Source organism: Castor canadensis, chromosome 4 (genome assembly GCF_047511655.1).
Source record: "Castor canadensis chromosome 4, mCasCan1.hap1v2, whole genome shotgun sequence".
NCBI lineage: Eukaryota > Metazoa > Chordata > Mammalia > Rodentia > Castoridae > Castor > Castor canadensis.
The window spans coordinates 59,379,474-59,395,806 of NC_133389.1; the positions used below are offsets into that span (position 1 = coordinate 59,379,474).

The 16,333-nt window shown below is 39.4% G+C and overlaps 1 protein-coding gene across 32 annotated transcripts in view; it reads right to left on the minus strand.

Annotated features, from left to right (window-relative positions):
* Epb41l3 (erythrocyte membrane protein band 4.1 like 3) overlaps positions 1 to 16,333 on the minus strand; it is a 237,730-nt gene that overhangs the window by 78,259 nt on the left and 143,138 nt on the right. For all 32 annotated transcript variants that reach the window (XM_074070267.1, XM_074070272.1, XM_074070269.1 and 29 more), the window contains exons 4-5: positions 2,868 to 2,972; positions 1,568 to 1,610 (exon numbers count right to left, since the gene is read on the minus strand). In XM_074070267.1, the coding sequence (XP_073926368.1) occupies positions 1,568 to 1,610; positions 2,868 to 2,972 (148 nt within the window). The remainder of the gene's footprint in view (positions 1 to 1,567; positions 1,611 to 2,867; positions 2,973 to 16,333) is intronic.

A 16,333-nucleotide genomic window follows, 5' to 3' on the forward strand; every position in this document is an offset into this window, starting at 1 on the left:
CCCTCATATGCGGACATTAGATCAAGGGCACACACAACAAGGGGATTGGACAATGAGCACATGATAAAAGCGAGAGCACACAAGGGAAGGGTGAGGATAGGTAAGACACCTAAAAAACTATCTAGCATTTGTTGCCCTTAACGCAGAGAAACTAAAGCAGATACCTTAAAAGCAACTGAGGCCAACTGGAAAAGGGGACCAAGAACTAGAGAAAAGGTTAGATCAAAAAGAATTAACCTAGAAGGTAACACCCACACACAGGAAATCAATGTGAGTCAACTCACTGTATAGCTATCCTTATCTCAACCAGCAAAAACCCTTGTTCCTTCCTATTATTGCTTTCTCTACAACAAAATTAGAGATAAGGGCAAAATAGTTTCTGCTGGGTGTTGAGGGGGTGAGGGGGAGAGGGAGGGGGCGGAGTGGGTGGTAAGGGAGGGGGTGGGGGCAGGGGGGAGAAATGACCCAAGCCTTGTATGCACATATGAATAATAAAACAATAAAAAAAAGAAGGAAATCTTTCTCAATTCCCTATATTGTGTGCTACTTCTAGAGATAATTACTGTTAATATTTTTCAAGATTTCCACAATTTTTCATCCACATATGCTTAACCTTTTAAAAGCAAATGTGATTATGTAATAGATACTATTTTGCAACCTGATTTTCACTAATAAAAGCTAAGACATGATTTAAATGGTTATTCCATGACTGATTTAATCATTTTTATGCAAGGTCATTTACATTGCTTTTAGTTTTCTGCTACCACAAAACAGCATTGTACTAAACTTTCATGTAAGTATACATGTGTATATTTTTTCTCTAACACATATGGTGTATGAATTTCTTCAAATAAAAGTAAAGGGCATTATATAGTATATATATATTATATTTTAAATTTTAATAAATACTGACAATTACCCTCTTGAAGGGTTGCACTAATTTGTATTTCTGCCGGTGCTATTTATCATTAAACTTATTAAGCCTTTTAAATCTTTGTTAATCCTAATGGGTGAAAATTGATGGCCTCATTTTAATTTGCATTCAAACATTAGATTTAGCAACTTGCTTAACACATGTTAGCTACTTGTATCTCAATTTTTTGAGTTGCTCGTGAAATTGTTTCATCAGTTAGGAAATACGCACATCTTACCTTGTGTTTAGGGAGAAAGAAGAGACTGTCACCAGACAATGAGCTTTGCCCTGATCTGTTGTGCCATTTTAAATCTCACAAATGATTATTACTTTTAGATTGGCTTTGATATGTTTGTGACAGGTTTAGTACAACATTAGTAATTAAGTTTGGAACTTTAAATGATTAATTTCGACTAATATTTTACATCTATGTACAGGAAGGGCGACAGGTCATGTGTCAAAGTCATTTTAATTTATGAGTTGTGATGACAAATTAATGGGTACTATTCTAGCCCAGACAAATAGGCGAGCTCAAACTTGAACTTGTAGTCTGTCTTTTAAAAACTCAGTATTCACGCTATCCACTTAGTTGAGGGTTACCCCACTCCTTAAAAATCTTTACCTTACCACATAAAATAATCCAAAGTAACTTACTTCGAATCTGTTTTTTAATTTCCTTAGCAGGGTCCAACCAATTCTGAAAAGGAAATATTTTGAATTTGAATCAGAGAATAAAAATTACTAAATGTTGGTTAAATACAGGCAGGCCCTAAAATCAGAGCATGAGCAATCATGGGAAGACCTTTACCACAGTGCCCCCCGCCCCCCGCCCCCACTCTGGTGATCTTCTTCCCTGAGAGGGCCCAGGCACTGGTCTGATGAGGAAATGCACCATGTGCAGTCCATAGTTAACAATGTCCTTTTTATTTTTACAAACATTGTCTTCAAAGATAGGAACTAGCACAGAATCAGAGGAAAGAAAATGGTAGAAGATTCTATGTTCAAACAAGTTACCAGAAAAAAATGCAAGATTCACATAACTTGACACACAGATATCCTAGCCATTCACTTCTCCATTAGTGATGTTAATGATGATGGATTCTTCGGCACCTACCTAAAACTTCTCCCACAAATGAACACTCGCTTGAGATTTGTGATTTTTCTAGTACGAAATATCTGACCTCTGATAATGAAGTTAGACATTGTGCAGTAACTTCAGTAGGAATAAGCCTGACTCAGAGTGCAAGACAAAATAAATTAACATCTGTGACCAAAACTCCTATGACTCAGTTTATAGGCCCAGAACAATGGGAGCAATTTCCTCTCCCTTGTTCCTCAGGCAGTCATGGGCTTAAGCTCTGAACAGATGTTATTACTCAAGAATAAGGGTCTTCCTAGGGATTGCCTTAAACGGGTAACCTAGGAGATGGATTTCACAGGTGTCAGGTCAACCAACAGCCCACCTCATCTTCTGATTTGGTAAGAATATAAAAGTACAAGATGAATTAGGACTAGAACACAGCTTCAATATTGGACTTGCCATGATAGTTTACATCACAACCACAAATTCTTCAAAGAATTTTGGGGTGTGAGTATGTTTTCTACATAAGCTTCGAAACATTTGATTTTCGTGAGTTCAAAAATAATCCAGCGAGACATATAATTCAAAAAAGCACCATGTGGAATGCCTTCTTGGAACCAGATGTAACTCAAAGATGAAATACAGAAGAGCTGACTCGATATTTTTAAAACATTCAAGAATAAAGGAAGCTGCCAAGGACTTCCTTCAGGAGGAGAAAGGGTGCATAACAGCATCTCGGGACTCAAAGCCATGGAAGTGTGCCTGTGTGTGAGGGTGGGTAGAGAGAGCAATACCCCTATCGGGTTTCAGGTCACTTCTGTGCAGCAATCAGCAGCCTATGCAGTAACAGTTCATGGTTTTTTTATCTCTTACCTTCTGGTTTTCAGCATCTCGATATGTGAGGCCAAAGTAGTCTTTTTCTAGCAGGTTCAGGTGTTCACACACTTTATCAAATAGCACTTGCCCTCTGGACCGTTTCTAAAAGAAAACAAACAAACAAAAAAACCAAGTCAACATTCATATAACGTTCTCCCAATTGCTGCAAGTGGGTAAAACATAAAACACAACCGTTCAGTGACTGACAAGTGTGCTCACTTCAACATCTCCTGTTTAGTAAAGAGGCTTAAAAAAGTAATCCTCAGCCAGTCATGGTGGCTTATGCATGTAATCCCAACTACTGAGAGGTGGCGATCAGGAGGGTCACAGTTCAAGGCCAGCACAGACAAAATGTTAGCAAGGTCCATCTTGACAAAGAAGCTGAGTATGACAGTGTGCTCTGCAGTTCCAGCTACACAGGAAGCATAGGTAGGAAGACCACAGTTCAAGGCTGGTCCTGGGTGAAAAGCATGAGACCCTATCTAAAAAATTCTCTATTCCAATGCATACTTAGAAATTTTATGCATCATTTTCTAAAGTCTGTTAAACTATGTGCAGTATTTTTGGTTTTTTTGCCTCAAATTTCAATCCTGTATGTTGTTTTTCAAAATTCCATTTCTTTGACAACAAATACTTATTAACCATAACAAAATATTCAGTAAGTTCAAGGATTTCAGTTACCATATGTACATGAGGAAAAAGACACTATCTGGGGAAAAATCCATCAGCTTAATTTGGTATGATACATTGCATCATATTTTCATCCAGTGCTTCAAAGGTCTTTCAACACAGCCTTCAAGTCTGCAATGGATGTACTGGCAACAATTAATCTAAATTCCTTTTTTGCTTCTGTGGTACTAATATTTTACATTAATACCTAAATACATTAATATTTAATGTATTAACAATGAGACATATGAAAACTGAGAAACTTATGTCTGTGCCATAATACTAAGCATTTAAAAGAGCTGTACATAGTGAATGCTCCTGTGCAACTCTAATGATGTTTGAAGTTAATTACTCAGTCCCCTCAAGCATGACTGTTAGGAAAAAGACAAATTTATGATGGAAAAGTAAGATTAAACTGTAGCTAGCTAATAATCAACGATGTATTTGGGCAAAAGTCTCATAAAGTCTGGAAATAAATTACTTGTTAGCAAAACTCTATAACATCACTTACTGGATAGGAATAAATGAAGTGCTGCTTGCTGGCTTAAATCTTTTATTTATAAATGGTAGCACATTATTTCTGAATAGTACTTGACAAATTCTAAAGTTTGCACACAATATTGGTTCTTCCAATGCTTCTCTTGGTTTCATTTCCCATTTACAGTTAAGAACAGAGGTGCAGAGAAGTTGGAGGGAGAGGCACTCAGCACTATGCTAATGGATCTGGGTAGTGGTTTTAGAATCCGGTGAAACCTGGGTTTGAATCTTCCCGTGTGTCCTTCGCTGCTGTGTGAACTTGTTTTCCCCCCTGTAAAATGGGCATGACATTGCCTCCTTCTTTGGAATGGTTGCCATTCAAACAATGCATTTAGCCGTGGTCCAATGATAGTGTGTATCACACATTACATGAATGTCAGCCAGTCTGATAGCCCAGTGGTTGACAATGGTGGGATAACTAATGTAGCACACATTACAGTGCATGCTTTCTATAGGAACGCGTATACCATCCTGGTGGTGCCAATATGCAGTGTTATTATAACACATCCTGCTCTTTCCTCGGATATCAAGTACCTATTTACTACCTAATTACTAGCTACATTGTTTACATGGGCACATACAATACATTACGGTGACTTTTCAAGTTGCTTCTCAGTAACTAAACAACAACAAAATAACCCAAACAAATACCATACAAAACCTTTTCTGTTCAAGGCTTTCTTTGATTCTATGCTTCCTGCATCCACTGACCCAACAGAGCAGAGCAGCCTTCAATGGAGGAGTCCATTCTGAGCATGCCTCAGGTCACTGTTTCAACTAGCTGTGTTTTTACGAACTCTTCCTTTTGCCTAACAGATGACACGGGTTAGCACAGGCAGACGACATTATGCTAACTGATTCCCACTTTTCCTGTTTCTCAATTTGATTTCTACGAATGACTCATAGGTTTCTCTGGAGCAGACCACATCTTTTCTTACTGAATGTTTTAAACATACTTTGAACACTACAATTTTTAAGATGATGATAATAATGGTCCATTCCTCACACGGGAGATGTTTAGACGGGTTGTCTACGATCTACTGTGGATGGTAATATGGACTGGAAATAGTAACATTCTTGCCTGCTATATGTCAGTACAGATACCAGACAGCTGAGTGATGACTTGGACAAGCTATTAAATGATTTGGGTCTCCATTTTGTCATCCTTGAGCAAAGATATAAACTCTGTGGAGCAAGGTGACTAAGAGCTTGAGGCTGTGACTAGCCTCTCTCACCCATGGCGATATACTTGTGCATTAAAGTTTTTTCCTGCTTATCCCTATAGGAATTCGGAACCCTTACACCATTGTAATGAGAAAGATGCCACTAATGGGTGGAGTTGGGACATGACTTGAAATCTCTTTTCCAGCCCTGGACTGGATCCCTTCTAAAATCTCTCTTAACTAAAAATCCTTCCTTTCCTTCCTTTCCTCTTTCCCTCCCTTACTTCCTTTTTTTGTGGCACTGGGGTTTGAACTCAGGGCCTACACCTTGAGCCACTCTGCCAGCTCTTTTTCTGTTGGGTTTTTTTTTATAGGGTCTTGCAAATTATTTGTCCAGTCTGGTTTCAAACTGCAGTCCTCCTGATCTCTGGATTATAAACGTTAACCACTGGACCCTGGCCTGAGTAAAAATTGTTGATCCTTTTAATTCAGAAGATTTTTTTCTAGCTCATTATCCAATTTTTCAAGTCAACTATTTCTACTTGTTGACATCTGCATATTCTTATGGAAAACAGCCTTTAACAGATGGCTGAAACTCAACAATCACATTGGAAATTTTGGAGAAATTATACTAAGTACTGTGGTTCTCAAAGTCATGCTGTTCATTAAGTGATCAAATCTAGGTGTCCTTCTGACATTGGATACGGATATGCACAACCATTATGAGTCAAAAATTGAATAAAGTGAAAAAAATTTGATAGCAGTATTCAGAACAGTGGATAATTACCTAATCAGAGAGGACTAAGAGCTTTTAGTATTGTGAGCTGTTGTGAATCAAGTTCTTGTCTTTGCCTCAAAGGTGTGCTCAGTTCCAATATACCATTTACTGTGACATCATCCAGAAAAGTAGATTTTACTATCTTACAGAGACAAGGCATCAGTGGCCTTCCCTCTTCCTGACACTCTGTCCCAGCAAACTGCATGTCTCTGATAGAGTAAATGGGGATATTGCAGCCCAACAATCTGGAGGGTTTTAAATATCCTAAAAATGAAACATCTACAAGCAATCTAAACACGTTTCATTCTCAAATATTTATAGATTTCTAATTCAAACATTCTCCAAATTCAAAGATGAAACTGGATATTAGCAGAATGGATGAAGACTGAAAATGAAAAGGAGAGGCAACAGACAGAGAAAATATTTGCAAAACATATCCAACAAAGGACTGTTACCCCAAATACACAAAGAGCCTTTACAACAACCTTTACAATATTCATTGACTGCTACTGTTGTAATATTCAACAATAATCATGAAAAATGGACAAACTATTTGAAATGACATCTTGGCAAGATACACAGATGGAAAATAAGCAGATGACAAACTGCTCAACATCACATCATTAGGGAATTACAAACTCAAATGAGACACTGCTACACACCTACTAGAATGCTACAATCCAGAACAATGATGTCACCAAATGCTGTGAGGATGTGGAGCAACAGAAACTCTTGTCACTGCTGGTAGAATGCAAAATGGTACAGCCACCGTGGAAGGCACTCTGATGGCTTCTTACAAAACTGGATACACACCTACCACAGGATTCAGCAATCATGCATCTTTTTTGTTGTTGTTTTTTTGCAGCACTGGGGCTTGAACTCAGGGCCCTCACCTTGAGCCACAACACCAGTCCTATTTTTGTGAAGGGTTTTTCAAGATAGGGTCTCACAGAACTATTTGCCCAGGCTGACTTCGAACCGCAATCCTCCTGATCTCTGCCTCCTGAGTAGCCAGGATTACAGGTGTGAGCTACTGGCACCCGGCTGCAATCCTGCATCCTTAAATGAACTAAAACTAATACTACACAAAGACTGGTGAGAAAAAGTGCAACTTTTTTAGATTGAATGTAGGTCCAATTCAGTTTCTTTCAGATCTGATGTACCAACATTTATCGCTGCATTAGGATAAAATTGATTTACCTGTGCACACATCCTTAAAACATTAAACATCATTTCCAACAAATATTCTTGAGAAATGTAAGTTCTCAAACAAAATGACACAAATGGGATGACGCAAATGGGAAATTAGTCATCAAACTCTGGAAACCAAAACACAGAATGTTAACTTGCATTTAAAGCTGTGAATGAAATATGTATATGAAAACGGGAAATGTTTTGAGGTTTGTTCCATTTTGTGTTTTTTTTTTAAAGGGGGGGGATACGTTTCTCCTTTGCACAGCTGAAATACAGACATTTTTTGTGTGTGTCTATGCAGTTCTGGGGATCAAACCCAGGGCCCCACACATGCTAAGTAACAGCTCTACCACTGAGCCATATCCCAATCCTGAAATAAAGACACTGACCCAAGATTCTGCTACATGACTAAGGATAATCGATGACTTCATCTCTCCTTTTCTTGGAGCAGGAGCATATCTTCCCTAGCAGATGACTAGAAGGACTTATAAGCACAAACATGCCAAGCTCCCCGTGGCAGTGGAGACAGCTCCCCTTCTCTAAAATGAGCATTTTCTCCACCTTGAGCCCCTGGAAAAATTGTCAAATTTGTGCATCAGATAGTCAGTGCAAAAGCAAGAATACAAAATTATATTTAACCTCAGCACAAAACTACAACAAAATTTGTTTCATTTCTTCAGCCTCACAAAGCCAAGTGATGCTGTCCTTTAGCAAAGGCTAAAATCTGAAATTAGAGAAAACTGTCAAGTCAAGTATTGTCTGTAATCTTGTAAGATGGGGTGCAGTTGTCCATCTGCAGCACACAATCATGTTTTGCTTGAGATAAGGCTCTGATCAGCAGTGCCTGAATCTCAGGAAGGGGGTGGGGAGTCTGCATCAGGAGGTACACAGATCCCCAGGGTGATTATATGATCACCTTGAAAATGGAACCTTAAAAAGCCTTCTTCTCTACTGGGTTAGACTTAAACCATTCATGCTAATACAAGAAAATATTCAGAGCAATGACACTGCGAGCTTTTAGGAAAACAGACACTTCTGTACCCTTATTTCAGCTATTTTGAAACCAGAGGAAGTCTCGACACCACAGGGACTTCTCTCTATCACACATCTGCCTCAAACAGACCACTGGTTTTCTTTTGGAAATTATGTTCTTCCATAATTTGCAGTACTTACCTTGTGAATTCGTATTTCTGCTCCCCAAGGACAAGAAACAATTCCCCCTTTTTGCTGCCCTGATGAGCAAGCATCTAGTCTATGCACCTAACAACTGCTACTGGTACAAATTTGAAGACTTTCTTCTCATATGATCTTGAATTAATCTTGGAGCAAAATGCCATCTTTACCCCCTACACATACCTGCTTCCTTAACTGCATCTTTCCTCACTGGATGTTTTTCCATTTTCCTCACTTAGAAAGGCCACTTGCCATTCTCTTCATTTCTAAATGACTGCACTAGTACAGAAGCCCAGGAAGAGCTCGGCAAACTGTCTGCACCACAGTTGAACCCAAGTCAGACATCCGAACCCCACACATCCTTCCCTAGATCTGCATTTTCACTATCAAATCAGTGATAGAAAAGCATTCTAACATTGTCTGACCTGATATTTAAGTGAACTTGTTTTTTAATTCACACTTGGAAAATACCAAGAGACTGAGATCAAACCAAGGAACAAAACACGGTGGCGTCTGTCTGTGACAAAAGAGTCCTCAAGGCCTTATAGAAAGAGATGGACCTAGAAGTCCCAAGAAGCCCTTGTGTGCATCTACTGCCTTTTTATGATGTCTGTCTCAAGTGTACATTCAATGCCAAGTTTAATGTGCACACCAGAAAGTCCATTATCCACATCACTCCCACCAGAACCCATTCCCATAGGGGCAAGGCTTAATGGGATCTTCCAGCCTATGCACTAATCGCAAGCAGCATATTTATGGAGGACTGACATGAGGGGCACAGATCAACTTTCTAGATGACACATATTGCCAACACATTAATTCTACGAGCAACCAGCTTTTCAGAAAACCATGACAGTTCCGTCTTTTAGACGGTAATCAATCGATAACTATTCTACCATATTCTTACTCAATTAAGTTAGCCATAGCCATCTGGAGCATTCTGCTAAAATAGAGATATGGAAGTATTTCCTGATCCTGATAAGTTTTTCAACAAAAACAGTGAACATGTGCCTTATTTCTGTGTCTAAATTGTTAAGACTCACTAGCACTTCTTAATATATTTAAAATGGATGTCAGAACCTATTTCAAGTTGGCTTTCCCACTATTCTTACTGTGGTTTATTAGGCAGTTCCAAGGATGGACCCTGGTTCTATAACTAACTAGTCATGTGCTACTAGAGAAGTTATTCAATCTCTCTGGACTTCGCTGCCTTTTTAAACTGGAAATACCAGTGCTGTGAATACACTCAAGTGGTACAATGCTTTCCTGGTAAGTGGAAGGCTTAAGTTCAAATTCCAGTACCTCCCAAAAATTAAAACACTAAAATGGAAATTTTTTTTAGGCAATGCTAAAATTTGAACTTAGGGCCTCACATGTGCTAGGCAAGAGCTCTACCTCATAGGATTATTTCATGAAATAAGGTAAAACACAGGAAAGCACACTGCCTAGTTCATGAGATGCAATAAGCAATACATTTCAATCATTATTACTAGGCCCTTTTTTGATAAGGAGAACAATACTTTTTCTAATCCTGAAATTTAATGTATAGATTGACTTACTACTGAAGGTCTATTTTTTCCTGTGATCAGATCACAGAAAACAGTTTATCTCATTACTCTTGTGAAAAAGCAAATCTATACTCACTGTAATAGGGAAAAGAAGACAAATTTTAAAAATAGTATTATCATCAGTAACTCAACTACACATTCAATTATCTTGTTTGTGTGTGTGTGGTACTGGGGTTTGGACTTAGGGCTCACTCTTGTAAGGCAGGCACTGTACCACTTGAGCCATTCTACCATCCCTGCATTCAGTTATCTTACACACACACACACACACACACACACACACACACACACACGGTTTTTAATATGCATTGGGTAGACTGACACATTTTGGCACATCTTAGGTCAAAACATAAGATGGGCATGTATATGATCATGTATATGACATGTAACACTGCCAAAAAGGAATGAATTAGCTGAATGCATTAGAGTTGTGTTTTGCCTGAGATTCAGTGCACAAACTCTTCCAGTACATACAGGGCAGAAGTCTCTTCCTGTACATTAAGCTTCTCCAACTTTCTTTTTTTTTAAGGATGCTTTTTTTCTTTCAGGCATAATCGGTTTCTGCCTTCATTTGTTGTAGCAATTTCAGCCTGTGTTTGAAATCAGACTTTTGTGCTCAGCGTTGTGCACTGTGGTAGATAACAGCTTTCCAGCAAAGAATGCTTCTCCTTGGCCAGCAAAAACACTGGGTTTGATTTTTTACAAAGACTATCACAGCACACATATGAGATGTTGGCAGCAGACTGTCAGACAACATTTCCTGCTGTTAATCTGCTAAGGATTCAGGTCACTAAGCCAATGTGTGCAAAATGAATGCAGAAGAGGAAGCCTAAGAAAGAGGAATGTCTGAAAGAGACATGAACTTGAATCATGTAAAATGCCCACATTAGCTAATTCTGAATGACGCAGAATTTTGAGAATTTTTTTCCTGTGAGAGGAAGTACTTAATCTTTTTTCTGAGGCTCTCAACACCCCCCTCCCACAACTGTAAGCAATTGTCATTTATAATTCATTTGGTCAAATAAAGAGATGTACAAAATGCACATATTGAGAATGAAAACATGGATAATGAGTACAGATTTGCAGCACTGTTTCTTTTTAATTCTATAAGGTGGTGATCAAAACAATACAAAAATAATGTTATCATTGCTTTGAAAATTATACATACTAAGTGAATTTGTGTCATTTCTTTTCACGAACTGCTTTAACCTACGAACGGGGCAAGACCATGACTAAGCAAGAAGAGAAAGAATACTGGTGTAATTATATAAACTGCCCACATAATTAAAAATAGAATTATATACCAGTTAACCAGTTAAGTGTAAATTTTTAAATTAAAAGACTCATATAATCTATGTAAGCCCTATAATAAAATATAAATAAATGTCTAGTAAAAATATAGGACATTATCACCGTGTCAATGAAATTTTAACATATACTTTGCACAAGCATTTAAAATCCATCAGACAGGAGAGAGAACAGTCTTTTCGATTATTGAATATTCAGATTCTCTCTCTCTCTTTTCCACTGTTTCTGGTGCATGAAGTTCCCCACATGGACCACTCTGGGGTGGGGGGGCTACATGCTCAAGACTGGTTTCACTGGCTAACACCACTCTATCAGGGCATCCTGCCTTAATACTGTGGGCTCACAATCCAGAAAAGCAGTACTAATCCTCTTTACCCATCCATAGGGAGGAGGCCGCTGAACCCTGCTAAGAAGATGAGAATCCTGGTCCTAATTCTAGACCCGGATCCAACATGCTCCATCTTCTCAGGTCAGCAGTTGGAAGTGGGAGCTACTAAGGATGTATACTCTCTGCAGTAGCCTGTCACACCAGCCTCGGGAGGTTAAGTCACTGCTCATGGCTGAATCCAAGAGGGCTGTTTCCTTAACTGTTGTGGTTCAAGTTTTTAAAATGTATGAGTGGCATTAGAAATCACATGAAAATGGAAACCATAGGACAAACTGAATCAAGAAAACGTTGCTGTGTACAGGCTCCTTCCCTGATAAAAACTACAACACTCTTAGTTACAGAATGACAGTCTACTCAAGCAACAAGTACAGGATTACACATTCATTCGGATTATGCTGCTTTCCCTTCTGCTCATGTAAGCAACTGTCTTTCCTGGAGTTTACCTGTACTCAGGATTGTCTTAGCCTAAGTTCTATTACAATAAGAGGATATGTGAGACTGGTAATTTATAAAGTGTAAGAGGTTTATGTGGCTCATGACTTTGGTGGCTGGAGGACTCACACAACATGGAACCTGCATCCTGGGGAACCACCCCCCCCACTCCCTTCTGTGTCTTAACACGACAGAAAAACAGACAAGATGGGAGTGGGTTGTGTGCAAAAGGGGTCACTACACAGGGCAGGGTGGCATCACTTTATAACAACCCACTCTCAAGAGAACTCACCCATTCCATGAGACCAGCATTGCTCTTTTCTGAGGACAGTCACAACCCAATCGCCTCCCCCAGATCCCTGTTAGAGGTTCTACCAACTCCACACTACCACACTGGGAACCGTGCTTCCTGCACATGAAACCCGGGGACACATCCAAATCATCTCCAAACCACAGCAGCGCTGTACAGGAGCTGGGTTCAGGACTGAGGGACTTAGGCAATTCTGCTCCCCTTCTTTTAAGAAAATATTAATTCTGTAAAGAAGTTCTACCTGCTCTCACCTGGGGTGAGCTGGGGTGGTGTGACAGGCTCCAGGGAGGTCTTACCTAAGACTTCATCACATTCATTTTCACTTCTGTGTTTATAATTTTTAAAAGAGGTCAGGGAGAAGAAAACTATATGAGAAGACCAGAATCGAGCTATCAGATGCAGGGCTGAAAGCTGCTTCTCAGCACCAAGAGCTCAGGTATGACCATGGGAAGACCGCCTCAGCCTCCAGGCCCTGCCTGCCTCAGTTCTCCCACCACAATCCTCTGCCTCACTCACCATCCTCCATCAGACAACCTTCCTCCAGCCCCTCTCTTCCTCCCAGACTCCTTTCTGCCAAAGTGACGCTGCAGGAACTACCCCCACACTCTGGAACATTCTACTTGTTCATCCTTCAGACCTCTACTCAGCTATTCTTCCTCCCACTCCATCCCGGACCTCCAGCACTAGATTAGACCCCAGACAATAAGCTTTTTTCTTTGGTTGTTTTTCAGATGTGGTCTCTTTGCCTAGGTTAGTTTCTGATTGTGATCCTCTTATCTATGCCTCCTGAATAGTTTGGATTACAGATGTTTACCACCATGTACAGATTGTTTTTTGAGGTGGGGTATTAGTAACTTTTTTGCCTGGGCTGTCCTCAAACCATGATCCTTCCATTCCCCATCTCGTGAGTAGCTGGGAAGGCAGGTGTAAGCCACCATGCCTGGCCCTGGAGAATACAATTATTCAGCTCTTAGACTGCATTCATCAGAGGGTAACTTTATGTCCATTTATGTGATGATCTGAATAATGATCACATGTAACTCCTATTCACCCTTGACTGGATACCTAGCACTCAACTGTGACTTTTAAGAAAATCATGTATATAAATGCATCTGGGGTTGATTTCCTGCTTCAAAACTCTCCAAACACTGTTCTGATTTTTGAAATTTGTTCCTGGTGAATGTGTTTATATTTCCTTTCCATGTGGGTATAATATGCACTAGCTACATCTTCTACATTGTTGGGTTCTCCTCTCATTTTTGCAAGAGAGTACTTTATCTCCATAATAAGACCTGCTAGTTTTGGGGTTTTTTTTTTAGTGTTACCCCTAATGCTGCAGATTAACTCCTTGAGACATTTCTCAAGCTCTCCTCGGGACTCAAGTCATCCCAAGCTGTGGTTTCACCCTGTTATTTACATTTGATATACTTTACCCTATAGCAAACACAGAGATACAAAGAGAATCACAGTTTGTGATCCTAAACCAGCCTAGTCTCCCAGTACCAGCACACCCACATCTTCACACCACTGGCTCAGTAAGTGTGGTCTTGAAGAACACAGACGACAATTCCAAGGGATGTGGCCTGGATTCTCTTTTTTAAAACTTCATGCAAAACTTCTGGATAGGTAGGAAGAATAGAAATACAGCATGTGGCTACCAGTCTGGAGCAGTAACAATTAAGCATGTAATTTTTCCTGCTACCTAAAAAAGGCACTGACACTGAGGTCAATATTTTTGCAGCAGTCACAATATTTCATGGGCTTAGAGTTAAAACGTTAACAGGAAATGAACCCATTTGCATGTTTGGGCATATATTTTGCTTTGAGGTTATCTTGAAGAGTACAGAACACATTGTATTGCTTAAGCTTAAGTACCATTTGAGTGTTTTAAAGTTTTTATGGAATAAAATTATGGAAGTCATGCTAAGTAGAGTTTAGGGATCTTGAGCCTCCTTTTTCTCACTGATGGTTTAGATCCAAAATTCCGAGGTGTATTTGAATTTCACCCTCACAAAGAAAACCTTCTCATGAGAAGATGTCAAAGTAGTCTTGAGTTCTTCTATTTAAAAATATGGTTCTTGCCCCAACATTCTATTCATTGGCTTCCAGCAGGAGGAATACTCTGTGTGTGTGTGTGTGTGTGTGTGTGTGTTGTGTTCAGAGCCTAATGTCACTGTTAAGTGAATCAACAGGTTCATGGCTGCCTTACACAAGTGACCTCTCACTTGGGTTCTCTGAATCACTAGCTGGGGAAATGTTACTCTGAGGGCTCACACATCTCCTGCGATGGTCATACCACCTAAACTTGGGGCAGACAGCAGGATGTCCATGTCATTCTACGGTTTTATCCATAATAAAATTCTAAAAAATCTGTATGTACATGTGTGTGTGCATGTGTCTGCTTCTGCTTAAACATCCTAAGATGGGTATTTCATTAGGAACAAAATCTCAAACTGACAAAGTCATTACTTGATGCCTATTCAAGGTGTGACTGAGAAAAATGACAACCACTGAGACTTTGTGGACAGCTATGCACAATCCACTCCTGGAATAAGCTCTCAGAAGGCTGCATTAGAGTGTTTCTTTCCAGCCACAGCTTCTGGAATAAATGTATTTCTTCTCAACAACTGGGGTGTTTCTATGGCATGGACCCTGAGTCATGACTTCTTCCTCTGTGCCTGTTAGCTCAGAACACATTTTTGTGGATAAACCTCATTCCTGGCTTTACACTCATTTTCCCTCAGTCCTTCTTTTCTACTTATTTATTTTCTTTTCATTATATTATATACATTTATGTAAAAAAATTAAACACCCTAAACCTTTGCTAGAATATAGTGGGTATAAATGATAGAAGCCCCAAGTTAAAATAAAATAAAATGTACTTTTGAAGCAAATTATACCTCCAATTTTGGTGGTAGGGTTTTGTTTCTGTTGCTTGTGTGTTTGTTTTCCCTATGACAAGGAATTCTTCATTGAACTATTAAAGACAGCTCTGCAAGCCGTGGTGTTCTGGACAGTGTTTTTTTCTAGAGCAACTGGAGATACTGGATAAGGCATTTCACTAGGGGCAATTATTTAAAACTCTTTATGTGCTTTACAAGCTCAGACTAATGGCATTTCTCTGAAGAATGTAATGCCTCTTAGGTGACTTTATTTGCTGTCACCATGGCATTCCATAAGAAATAACAAGTCTCTGTATTCCATCCAGTTTTCCAAACACCATAACAAGAACCAATTCCTTGTGCTGCTGTGCATCTGCTCACCATCACTCATGCCTAGCAGCAGCAGCACGGAAAACACGGTGCATTCCTATATGTGAATATGACTGAGAGAACAATTTTCTTTCACCATTATTAGAAAATAGCTCTTAATGAACATACCAGTTAGGCACAGCTGTCTGTCACATTGAACAAATACCTCCCTATACAACAAAGTCATCTTGTTTATTGACAAGAAAAGATCCTCTCCCCACCAATTAGAGCCAATCATGAATTTGTCTCTATGATGCCATTTTAATTTGCCCCTTATAGAGTAGCTAGCAGAGAAGGATCACTAGGCAATGCTAACAAAGTAGGTCAATCTCATAAGAGAAGCAATAGGAAGATTCTAATTTGACTTATGTAGACAGAAAATTCCACAGTAGTTATCTGGCAAGGGAAATTATACCAAAAAGTTATAGGAAGCTAACTTTATTGATGGAAATGTCATGTGTTCCAACAAAAGGCTTCCACAACTAGAAGTCCGTGACTTCTTGCAAAACAAACATATAAAAAGCTTACTGTGCATTGGGTGATCAATACAGTCCACAAAATGGGCCAGGAAAAAAAAGCCTCGCTTTTGTGCTGTAAAGAAAGGGAGTGAGATTAGATACCTTCTGCCAGGGCAGAAGGAAGGGGATCCCGAGGGAGAGATGAAGGTACCAGGGGATCTAAATGAAGAGCAA